At 50.7% G+C, this 13128-nt stretch overlaps 1 protein-coding gene across 1 annotated transcript in view; it reads left to right on the forward strand.

The window, feature by feature from the left end:
- Window positions 1-7802: 7802 nt before the first annotated feature.
- The window catches only part of LOC144114088 (uncharacterized), a 38268-nt gene continuing 32942 nt past the window's right edge, over window positions 7803-13128 (forward strand). Inside the window, exon 1 of the mRNA XM_077647580.1 lies at window positions 7803-11219. Within this exon, the coding sequence (XP_077503706.1) occupies window positions 8829-11219 (2391 nt within the window). The 5' untranslated portion in view covers window positions 7803-8828. The remainder of the gene's footprint in view (window positions 11220-13128) is intronic.

Here is a 13128-nt window from a genome sequence, read left to right on the forward strand (position 1 = left end):
ATGGACCTACATGTACGATTGAGTCTCCAGTTTGTGCCAACTGCAAAGGTCCTCATGAGGCAACATCTAGGGAATGTCCGAAGGTGAAAACAGAGATGAAGATCTTGAAGAAAATGGTGAGAGACCATTCTACTCACCGAGAAGCAGCAATCGCAGTACGTCGCTCCAGGAGGAGGACACGAAGTCGGCAGAAGAAATTGAGCTCAGTAAATGACGTGTCAACACATCAGGAGGACCGAGACCGCTCTGCCGCGCAAAAGCCACTGCCTCCAGCTCCGCAAGAGCCAAGACTGACAACCCCCCAGGAGGACCCCGCAGAGTGGCCACTTCTACCATCGCGTACTGTAAGCTCTGTGACACGTCCGCCTGTGCGTCCGCCGGCTGTGTCGACAACAGATGATCAAATCAGGGCGATGCTGAAACAGCTGATAGGCACCTTACGGCTGATAATTGCTGGAGTGGACACGCCAATTGCTAAGGCTGCTGTCCAAATTTTAGACGCTATTGAACCGGTGCTTGCCACCCTTTAATAGCAGTCAAAATTATGGCTCTACCGTCGTCAGCACCCTCACTGCAGGAGAGAATCTCTCGATCGGCAGTATTACAATGGAATGCTCGAGGTCTGCGAGGCCGCCTAGCAGATCTCAGGCAGAGGATCTTCAAATACCGATTTCCGGTGCTTGTAATATGTGAGCCTAATATCACATCTCCTTTTCGACTGTCCGGTTATGAAAGTTTCCTCTCTGAAGCGGCTGGGCATTTGAGCAAGGTACTACTATGCGTCCGTCGTGACCTCACTTACGTTCGGCATCAACTTCCTGGGGGCAGTAGCAACGAGTATGTAGCAATCACTGTGACTTTGAATGGGCGCACAATCTCTATTATAGGTGGCTACATACCACCAAGGGGTCGATTTGATGCCCTACGACTACAATCGCTACTTGACAGCGTTTCGGAACCCCATATAATAGTAGGAGATTTCAATGCGCATCACCACGGCTGGGGAAGCGCCGTTACGAACGTTCGAGGACGGGATATCGCCACGTTCATGAACAATGCAGGTCTCGTTTTGCTCAATGATGGCACGCCGACATTTCTACGCGGGACTACCTACAGCAGCTGCCTGGACCTTGCATTTGTATGCAGGCGCCTGTCATCGTTCGCAACGTGGTGTGCTGATATTGAAAGTTATGGAAGTGACCACATACCGACGTATGTGCAGCTACGGTGGTTTCACCGTCTTCCAAATGCCAAAATACGTTGCACCGACTGGAGTGCTTTCCGCATTGTTCTAGAAAAAACCTGTGGGAAACTCGCTGATCCAACAGATGTGGAACAGCGTATTATTTCGGCCATGCACGATGCAACACGCAATATCTCAGCGCCAAATTCCACAGCACCAGTGGATGTGATCTACGCGCAGCTTCGGGCGATTCGTCGGCGCGCAGAAAGAAAATACCGGAGGACAAAGGATGTCTCGGATCTCCGGGCCTCTCGACGTGCCCAGAAGCAAATACAGCGCTATTTGGAGCACCTAGGCAAACAACGGTGGCGGTCATTTTGCAGCAGATTGGATCCCCGCAAATCACTCTCCACAATCTGGCACGTTGTTCGAGCACTGCCGACGTTTCCCCAGCAGAAACACCCTTTCCGTGCATTGGCACTTCATGATAGACGGCAAGAACTAGAGGTGGCGGAGGATTTCTGTTCGAGAATTGCCGGAAGTGCTTCTTTACCTCGGCAGCATCGATGTGCTCCCCCCACGATGGACGATCGACTGGACATCCCCTTCACAATTCAAGAACTGAAAGCAGCTCTTTCTGCTTGCACGCATCCTTCATCCCCAGGACCTGATGGAATAACATACAATGCGCTTCGTCATCTAGGCCCACAGGTAATGGAAGCCCTCTTAACATTGTTCAACCACTCTTGGGCCTCTGCCACTGTACCACAGCAGTGGAAAAGAAGCCGCATTGTGGCCTTGCTCAAACCAGGGAAATCGCCACTCACATTAACATCCTACAGACCAGTAGCTCTGGCAAGTTGTATTGGCAAGACGATGGAGCGTATGGTGCTAACCCGTCTAGAATGGTTCCTTGAAAAACATGGGCTATACCCTTCCACAATGACGGGTTTCCGCAAAGGCCGGTCTGCCATCGACAGTGTAATTGATCTCGTGTCAACGGTAGAACATGAAAAACGCCGTCACAGGTTGACTGCTGCTCTTTTCCTCGACATAAAGGGCGCATTCGATAATGTTCAGCATGATGCAGTACTAAATGCACTCGAAGAATGTGGTATAGGCGGACGTCTACACAATTGGATTGCAAGCTATTTGACAAACCGGACAGTCTACATGGAGACTCTTGAAGGTGACACAGCAGATCATCATGTTGCTTGTGGTGTTCCTCAGGGAGGAGTGCTCAGTCCAACGTTGTTCAATCTTGTGCTCATTGGCCTTTTCAAACAACTACCGAAGACTGTTTCAATATCCGCCTACGCAGACGATATTTGCATCTGGACATCAAGTGTCACGCGTCCCCAAGTGCAGGCAAGATTGCAGCGTTCGGTGTCCATTACGTCTGCGTACTTGCGCCGTCAGGGGCTTGAACTTTCGCCAACTAAAAGCGTAACATTGGCTTTCACACGCAAGATAATGGCGTGGTATCCGGTCACAATCGACGGGCAAATTGTTCCATACGTAACACATCACAAATTCTTAGGTGTTACGATAGACCGTGACCTGTCCTGGACGAAGCACATTTCTGTGCTCAAGAAAAAGCTCGACAGCTTTGCAAGCATTGTGCGGTGTATGGCAGGAAAATGTTGGGGTCCCTCTGAGCGATCTTTACTACACGTGTACCAGGCGTTGGTAGTCGGCCTTCTCAGATACAGTGCACCCGTTCTCTCGGGGGTCAGACTATCAGGCCTGCGTGTGCTTGAAAGCGCGCAGGCTCGTGCTTTAAGAGTATGCTTGGGTTTGCCATGTAAAACTTCTACATGGGGCACATTTCATGAGGCCCGCGCCTGCCCAGCACGAATTTATTTTCAACAGGAGCCACTTCGTGTGCATTTGCGGCATCTGACCAGGCATCGTCATCACCCCCTGACTAACATTAGTGCGGTGCGTCCAGATGCAGCCTTTTCCAGAGCCCTTTGGATGCAGCGCAATGCGCTGCCTTCGAACTACGCGCCACACCAGATTGCGGAGGTGCCACTTTGGGCAGTACCAAAACCATCTATACGGACAACAATCCCAGGGATAACAAAGAAAACGCACATTCCAACAGTCGGACTGAAACAGCTGGCGCTGTCATACATTACATCTATGTATACTAACACCCAGCATGTTTTCGTGGACGGATCCGTTACGACCACTTCTTCAGCTGCAGCGGTGATAGTGCCAGGAAATGCCTCATGTCACCGTTTCAGGCTCATGCACAAAACGTCCTCTACGGCAACCGAATTGGCAGCCATACGAGAAGCCGTCCTTTATATTGGTCACCAGCCAGCGCAGCAATGGACTATATTCTGCGACTCGAGATCGGCATTACAGGTCGTACAAACTTATCTAAAACCAAGAGCATGCGAGCAGCTGGTTCAACAGATTGTGCTTTTGTTAGCCGAGGCTTTCCACCGCGGCCATATCATAAAGTTTCAATGGATACCGAGCCATTGCGGCATAGCGGGAAACGAGCGTGCTGACGTCGAGGCTCGGATGGCACATAGTGATGGTGCTTTCATTGAGATAGCCTTTTCAAGATCAGACATTGGAGCCTTGTTGGCGCATTTAATGCAGGCGGCAATGCAGTCGCACTGGCATGATCCGAGTCATCAACAGGACCGCGTGTGTAAGCTTGACGCTGGCTCACGATTACATTTCCCATCTGTGGTGGTGCGACGTCATGGGACTTTACTCCACCGGCTACGGCTTGGCGTTGCCTACACCAAACACTATCTTCACAAGATCGGCATCGAAAGTAACCCAAATTGCGCACAGTGCAACACACCAGAGACTATTGGACACCTTCTTTGCGCGTGCCCGAAGTATACTTCTGAAAGAACAACATTGGAGGCGACCGTGAAAAACCTGGACTCTCGCCCTCTCTCTGAGGAAACTCTTCTGGGCGCAAGGACGAGACGTTCTGATTGGTGGCGTGTGACAAAAGCCCTGCTCAACTTTTTGTGTGAAACAGGCCTGGATACTCGTTTGTGACCGCCTGTGCACAACCTACATGGTTAATGACATGTGTCGGTGTTGTGTTGCAGACACCAGTTTTGAGTTTTATGTGTGTCCAGTAACCGCGATGCGAGCGCCAGCCAGTGTTGTGTGTGTGTGTGTGTGCGTGTGCATAGACATCACCCGTGAAACTCATTGTATTATGCCATCATCAGCCTTCATTCACACTTTCCTTTTCCTCCTCTTCCCTTTCCCCTGTGTGGAGTAGCAGGCCAGGGCCCTGTTACCACCGGCCGACCTCTCCGCCTTTCTTTCATTAAAATTCCCTTTCTCTCTCTCTAGAGTAAAGAAATAACGGTTATTAAATCCACAAGTGACTGAGTGTAAGCAATCACTCAGTAAAGTTTTAGAAAGAACTGTTTACAAACTGTCAGGCTAGTGATTCATTTCTTCGTATGTACTGAACCTGGACGACTTCAGATTAAATCACGAGTTATTCTATTTTTATGGGCATATGAAAGGAACCGTTGCTGGTTTATCTTAGTTTGGAAACCCAACAAGTTATTGCGCAAAAAAGAAACGGTCATGCGTGGAGAGATTGTTATCGCTCGCTACAGATTTGTCGACCAACAATTTAGGTCTCGCCTGTCGCGTCGCGCACTATGGCCCGCATTAAGTGATCAAGCTCATCGCTGTTGCCGTTTTCGACGGTCCGGTAGCGCGACAAGATCGACAGTGACGTGTGCCTTCGCAGAGATGTGCCCAATGTTAATTTGGATTCGTAGCCTCCATTGTTCCCGACTCCTCAGCCTGACACTCCGCTTGAGCCGCGCGTGTCTGGGTCCGTCGTCTTGCCGCGCGAGCGTGGCGACCGGGATCACCATGTTTTGCGCTGTAGCCGAGCAAAAGCGTAGGGGCCCAGTCCGGGTCCGTCTCCTCCCACAGTTTTGATGGTCTGCCTACAAAATGCAAGAAAAATTTGTTTAAAATGAGATTTTCCGCTATGCTTGTACGTCATGCACCTAAATAGACACTGTGCATATGCAACGGACTTACCTTTTACGAAGTGGGCGCCGCAAACACGTATGCCCGTCCTTTCGGTGTTGAGATCGGCACGTTTTATACGAGCCAGCCACACCTCCCGTCGCTTCGCGCATAAAGCTTTCGTACGGTCACCTTGATGCTCGATGACCTTTGGAAGACGAAAAAAGTTTGTGTTTGTTGATTTCGCTCAACAAGTGCGGTTGGAGCATCCAACAACAGCGCAGATAACCATCGCAACGCCGTCGAAGTACACCGTACGCGCGAATTGCATCAAGTGCACCACGGCCGCTGCGACTGCACCAACATGGCGGAAAAGTATCCCAGGGTTCCCAGCTACGACGTCAGTGCAAGCCATGTATACCAGACTGCTGAACGAGACGAGCTGACCGATTACTTGGTCGCAGAATCGACACCGTGCTCGGAATCTGAACTAGTGCAGTTTTGGAAAAGCAAGGAAGCCACGTACCCAAACCTTGCTCTTCTTGCTAAGAGGCTATTAGACATTCCGGCCACCAGTTCAAGCAGTGAACGAAACTTCAGCGCTGCCGGATTCATAATGCAGGAGCGCCGCACTTGCCTTAACCCTTCATCAATGGACAACTTGTTTTTGCACAATAACTTAGAAAAACAACTCTGTGCGCGCGCTGCATCTTTATATATTCACAATTTTGTCATATGGAATGCAAGATTTCAACATTATAAGGTCATCTAAATAAACTGATTTTCCTGATATTGCTTCTTTTTGTGTCGGCATCGCTTTATTGCAGGTCGGCCCGGGCCCGGGCCGGGCCGTAACCCGGCCTAAGGCCGAGCCGGGCCGGGCCGAGCGAACTCAGGCTTCTTTAGCGTCGAGCCGGGCCGGGCCGGGCCGCCTGTGGTAGTGTAGGGCCCGGGCCGGGCGCGGGCTCAGAATTGCGGCCCGTGCACAGCTCTAGTTCCGCTGCAAGATAAAGACCCCTCTCTGTGCGCCAGCTGTAGCCACTATTTTCCAGCAAATCAGCACGCACAGCCTGCTTGAAACCCCAGTCCTTTGTCCCTATCCTTCGAGAAGACCACACAGACAGGCGACTACAAAAATGTACTTGTTGATAAGGGCAAAGTCCTTGCGCACCTCAATATGCAAACAGCCTTAAATGGGTTTACATCATAATTCCGCAGCACAGCAACGCGTAGTAGGCTTGAATATTTCATGCATAGGAGGTTCTGAACACCTCATCAAATATAATGAGCCTGTATAATTCATTACCCTAGTCTTGCACAATGTTTTACTAACCTCACCAGAATCTTTACTGATTAAAAAAAAATGGCAATGACAAAGGAAAGGCGCAGTAAAATCCTCAGTCAGGGTGGTGAACACCCGGCCCGCGCAGCGAGGTGAGGGAGGAAGGAGGGGGTGAATGGGGAGAGAGATCATTAAGAGTCGCAATAGCGTAGCTCCGGATTAGCTTCGACCACCTTTAACGTGCACGGTGCTTATATGATGGTGCTTGTTGCGTTCGGTCTTCCGGTCCACAGGTGCGTTATTGTGCATGGAGAATTCTCTCGATCCGCCGTAGAGGTGTTTGGAACCAGACCTTTCCTTTTTATTTATTTACAATAGGGGCCCATACGAGAGCATTAAATAGAGGGGTGGGGGAACAAACATAGATACAACAAGAACAAATATTACAAAGCGCAAGAGCAACTGCACATATGCGCAGGCGAACAATTTGAAACAGCAGAGAAAAAAAAAAGGAAGTTAAGCATCACGTATCCGCTGACGAACACCAAAAACTTAGCACAATCTAGTAGTACAACATAAGGCAGGAATAAAAACGCTCACTTCTATTTTACCGCCCGCTACAAAATGTTCAAGTGGTGTTAAACTTTTATCGGTTTATTGTTTCGGCCATCTTTTTCGGTAGACGACTCCGATCGTTGATGGCTAAGTGTAAAAATGAAAAATGCTTGAGGTCAGTGTGTGAGAATGGTTTGGTTTGGTTTATGGAGTTCTAACATCCCAAGGCGACTCGGGCTATGGGGGACGCCGTAGTGGAGGGCTCCGGAAATTTCGACCACCCGGGGTTCTTTAACGTGCACTGACGTCGCACAGTACACGGGCCTTTAGAATTTAGCCTACATCGAAATTCGACCGCCGCGGCCGGGATCGAACCCGCGTCTTCCGGGTCAGCAGCCGAGCGCCATAACCAGTGGGCCACCGCGGCGGCAGTGTGTGCGAATGATCGTTCAACTTGGTTAGCATCAATCATCATCTTCACCAGCGTGACTACGTCGAAGACAAAGACCTCTCCCATACGTCTCCAATTGATCCTGTCCTGTGTCAGCTGCGGCCACGAAGGAAAATTTGCAAAGCAGGTGCGATAAGTGGTACAGTGTATAAAGTCGGATTATGATAAATTTTGTGCCAGGAATTAAACGGGATATCTTTCGCTCGCTGTTGTTACGTTTGGAGACGCCAACATGCCAAGAATATTAAAGCCACTGGGACTCATCAATCTACCGAGGCTTCAAAGGGCCGTCGATGTGGTTGCAGCGCTACGAGTGCAGGTGGTGGCGTCTACAAGGGTCATTCCCCCCCCCCCCCCCCCCTGCTGTTTAAGGGGTGAAACGGCTCCCCGCTGTCTGAGAAAGGCTTTAGTGAACCTGTCTTTTGTTCTCAACGCCGGACCAACCCGGGACATTTTTCTCCCGGAGGGGACGGCGGGGGAGCCGGCGAGCGGCGGAACTGCAAATCAGCCGTGACAAATGCGGCCGGGTTTGGCTAAGCCAACGTCTCTGGAATCTTCGTGCTTCGAAAACAACTTCGACTTGGACTGTGCTTTCCCACGCTCTACGTGACAGCTTCTGCGAACTGCGGTGGGATCCATTCGCCCCCACACTACCGCTGTGAAGTGCAGGTGACTGACCTTCAACGCTCTCAATGGGACCCCCTTCGGGCTATTCATCACTGAAGCCTGGACAGCGCGGACACTAATCTGCCAGAAGTGGCAAGAGTGTGTGGATGGGGGCGGACCCGGAAGACTGGACACGTGATCTACATCACAGTGATTCGACGCATTTTTAATGAACTAGATTCCCCAACTAGGGACCTGGGGACAGCGGACCCTATTTAAGCAGCGATCTGGCGTGTGTTCGCCAGCTCCCGATTCACTCTTTCAACCTTTGTATAAATGTAAATAAACCCTTCAGTCTCTCCTTCACCTCGAAGACCCTCTCATCTCTTCGTCAACCCCACTACAGCAGTCTCCCGATCCGGAACCCGGGGACACCGACCTTGGCGAGAGACGGCACAGGCGAACCAGGGGCCCGCATCTAACAACTGGTGGCAGCGGTGGGATCGAAGCGTAATCCCCCAACACCGGTGGCCTGCTATGGGAGAGAAGCCCCACACCTAACAACTGGTTGGCAGCGGTTGGATCGACCATGCGGCGTGGTGTTGCTTCCGTGGGTGAGTGCTTGAACTTTGCTTGAGATTCGCCAGGCTTCAATTGTTTGGGTTAATACACTGAACTGCTGGGAATCGAGGGAAGTTGTTCAGTGAGACAAGTGTGTGTAGCTCACGTCAACAGTTGTGCAGCAAAGTTCAAGGCTCGGAACAGTAAACATGGATCTAATGAAGTTGCTAAGGTCAGATTTGCTGTCATTGTGTGAAGAGTTGGGTGTAGATGTAGAGGAGAAGATGAAAAAGTCACACATTTGCACATTGCTCTTGGAAACGGCCAATGAAGAAACAGTTAGCGATACGTGGGAACTCCTCAAAGCGGAGCGAAAGAAAAAGGAAGATGAGCGAAAGAGAGAGGAAACTGAGCGAAAGAAGGAGGAAAATGAGCGCCAACGGCTAGCGGCCGAGCGAGAGGAACGGGAGCTCAGAAGGTTGCAGCTTGCGAATGACCAAAAGAAACTGGAAGGTGAGAGTTCGAGAGGCATGACTCCAGAGAGAGTGAGTCAGGCCGAATCGTTTCCTATGGACAGATTGATGCAGCCGTATAAGATTGGCGAGGATCTTGGTTATTACCTCGTGAATTTCGAGAGGACGTGTGAGAAACGGGGTTACGCTAAGGAGACCTGGCCACAAAAGCTACTAATGGTGTTACCCTGTGAGGCGGCCACTATAGTCGCGAGGCTTGACGCGAAAGATGCCGATGACTACGAGAAGGTGAAAGCGAGTTTGCTAAGAAAGTACCGACTTTCGGCAGAAGAATTCCGACAGCGGTTCAGAGGTGCCAGCAAGAGAAGCAGCGAGAGCTATGCAGAATTCGCATTCAGTTTGAAGGCGAACCTTACAGAGTGGTTGAAGGGCGCGGAGGCATATGACACCAAAGATAAGGTTGTCGAATGTGTAGGCCTCGAGCAGTTCTATAACAGTATCCCTGAGGCCGTTAAGTTATGGGTGCAAGACAGAGAAAATGTGAGCACAGTGGAGAAAGCTGCAGAACTAGCGGACGAATATGCAACACGGAGAAAGCTGAGTTCCGAGTCAAGCGAGTCTGAAAAGAAAGCGTTCGGTTTAAGGAAGCGTTTCATTCCCAAAAATCGATCGCAATTTAGGAATCGCGAGACAGTTGAGGGCACTAAACAGGCCCCAGAAAAAACTGAGGATCGTGCCAAGCCGGCCGGAGCTCAGAAAGCATTGACGAAGGAGTTCGAGGCCAGGAAGCCGTTCCGTTGTTTCAACTGTCAGGAAACTGGACATATTGCAGCAAGGTGTACGAAGACGCGATTAGCTTTCTCATATGCCAACGACAGTGATGAGAATTTGGAACTTCTGCGTCCATATATTCACGAACTCCAAGTAAATGGAAAATTGTGCAGGGTCCTTCGGGACAGCGGGGCAACAATGGACATTGTTCACCCCTCATATGTCAAGGAGGAAGACTTTACTGGGGAAGTAGCATGGATAAGACAGGTACTAGAAAATCAGAGTGTGTGCCTGCCTATGGCAAGGGTGGTGATTTCCGGCCCGTTCGGCGAGCTAGTGACAGAAGCCGCCGTCTCGTCGGCTGTTTCATTGCAGTACCCGTATCTATTCTCCAATAAGTCAAATCAGCTGCTTTGCGATCGAGGTCAGAAGCTGGCTGAGGGGACAGTGAAAGCCCTGACTAGGTCCAAATCACGCGAGCTTGCTTCCAAGCTTAGGTACAGCCAGGAATCAGAGGCAACTGGTGAGAGGGAGGGAATTCCCGAGATTGCGGAACCAAGCAAAGAAAATGCAGTTCGAGCACATGAACAGCAGCAGGAACCTGTTACCGAATGTAGCCCCATCGATGCCAGCCTACAAGAAGCGTGCAGTCCAGACTCCATGTTATTGCCCACCTCCCTGTGCATGGATCGCTTGTTGCGCGTTGACAGAGACTCCTTAATCACAGAACAGGAAAGAGACCCTAGCTTGTCAAAGTTACACTTCATAGCCAAGGAGGGTATTGCTAGGCGTAACGTGACATTGCACCACAAAGGCGGATTGCTGTATCGCCATTACAGGGACAAAAAGGGGAAGACGCTTGATCAGCTGGTCGTGCCTGAAAAGTACCGCTCTGACCTTTTAGGCCTCTGTCACGGAAACAGTTGGTCAGGGCACTTAGGTGTAAACAAAACGAAGGAAAGGCTGCTTGGGGAATACTACTGGCCGGGATGTTTCCGAGATGCTGAACGCTACGTGCAGTCATGCGACGCGTGTCAGCGCACCGGAAAACCAGGAGAAAGATGGAAGGCCCCGCTAAAGCTGGTGCCGCTTATCTCGGAGCCTTTTCGACGTCTGGTCATTGACACCGTCGGGCCACTACCCAGAACTAAGTCAGGCTATAAGTACGTACTCACTATGATATGCCCTGCTACCAAGTTCCCGGAGGCGGTTCCGCTAAAGGAGCTTAGCTCGGCAGAGATAGTGGACGGTCTCCTGTCCGTTTTCGCTCGAATTGGCTTTCCGGCAGAAATTCAGGCTGATCAGGGGACAGTTTTCACGAGCGCACTCACAACCACGTTCTTACAGAGGTGTGGGGTGAGGTTGATTCATAGCTCCGTTTACCACCCTCAATCGAACAGCGTCGAGAAGTGGCACTCAGTGCTCAAAAGAGTGCTACGTGCTTCCTGCTATGAGCACAAAGACGATTGGGAAAGTTGCCTCCCGGCAACGCTGTTCGCCCTGAGAACAGTACCGCACGAAGCGACGGGCTTCACTCCTGCAGAACTAGTGTACGGAAGGGCTCTTCGTTCCCCGCTTAGGATGCTTAGAGAAATGTGGGAGGGGACAGGAGAGAGTCAGTCAGTAGTGGAGTATGTGTTGCAGTTACTAAACCGCCTGAGTGCCACACGAGAACTAGTGGATCGAAATCTCAAAACAGCTCAGGACACGGCGAAGAAGTACTACGACAAGAATGCTAGACTGAGAACCTTCAAGACGGGGGATCGTGTGCTTATTCTCAGGTCCGCACGCAAAAATAAGATGGAAGTTCACTGGGACGGGCCAGTGGAAGTTTTGGATCAGATTTCAGAAACCAACTACACTTTGAAAATGCCAGGGAGAGGACAGCAGATAAAGATCTATCACTGCAATTTAATGAAGCCCTATGTAGAAAGGAGCGGGGTTGTAAACATGGCCGTAAATATCCCCGAAGAGCTACAAACCGAAAACCCTGAGTGGAAAGGCAGCATGAAAGAAAATGCTACCAACAGCATAGAGGAAATCGTGTCCCGATCCGCGAGCACCATGGATCTAGAACAAAAGCAACTCCAAGAATTGAGGCAACTGCTGTGCGAATTCCGGTCGAGTTTTAGCGACCGACCGGGGAAGACAAATCTCATCACGCATGAGATAGAGCTAACTTCGACCGATCCAGTAAGATCAAAAGCCTACAGAGTTTCTCCAAGGCAGAAAGAAATAATTGAGGCGGAGATAAAGCACATGCTGGAACTTGGCGTGATAGAGCCAGCAGAGAGCGACTACACCTCCCCGCTGATACTCGTGGAGGCACCAGGCAAAGATCCGCGACCTTGCGTGGACTACAGGAAGCTGAATACCATAACAAAGGGCCAGCTGTACCCGATACCGAACATCGAAGAAAGGATCGAGACAGTTAGCGCGGCACAGTACATCTCCACCCTTGACCTGGTGAGAGGGTACTGGCAAGTCCCCCTCTCGGAAAGCGCGAGTCGGTATGCAGCATTTATTTCTCCCATGGGGGTATTCCGACCTTTGGTGCTCAGTTTTGGGCTAAAGAATGCACCTTTTAGCTTTTCAAAGCTAATGGACATCATCCTCAAGGACATGCAGGATTTCGCGCTGCCTTACCTTGACGATGTGGCCATTTTTTCTAACTCTTGGGAAGACCATGTTTCCCATCTCAGGAGGGTACTGACGAGTTTGAGGGACGCTGGGCTAACCATTAAGGCCGAAAAATGTAGTTTTGGCTGCTCGCATGTCACCTATCTTGGTCATGTTGTCGGTAGAGGGACGAGGAGACCGTCAGACCTCAAGATAGCCCCTATCGCTGAATTCCCGCAGCCCCGAACTAAGACGGATGTACGGTCATTTCTCGGTCTGGTGGGGTACTACCAAAGGTACATACCCAACTATTCACAGCTAGCAAGTCCTTTGACCGATGCGCTTCGCAAAGAAAAGCCGAATAGCGTTATCTGGGACGCAGCAAAAGAAATTTCGTTTCAGAGCTTGAAGAGCGTGCTGGTTTCGCGGCCCGTGTTACGCGCGCCGGACTACAGCAAGGAATTCGTGGTCCAGTGTGACGCCAGCGACCGGGGTATGGGGGTCGTATTAAGCCAAGTCGGAGACGACAATGAGGAGCACCCTATCCTTTATGCCAGCAGGAAGTTAACCGTAAGGGAAGAAGCCTACAGCGCTTCGGAAAAGGAATGCGCTTGTCTGGTTTGGGCCGCACAGAAGCTAGCCTGTT

The sequence above is a fragment of the Amblyomma americanum genome, chromosome 1 (genome assembly GCF_052857255.1).
Source record: "Amblyomma americanum isolate KBUSLIRL-KWMA chromosome 1, ASM5285725v1, whole genome shotgun sequence".
NCBI lineage: Eukaryota > Metazoa > Arthropoda > Arachnida > Ixodida > Ixodidae > Amblyomma > Amblyomma americanum.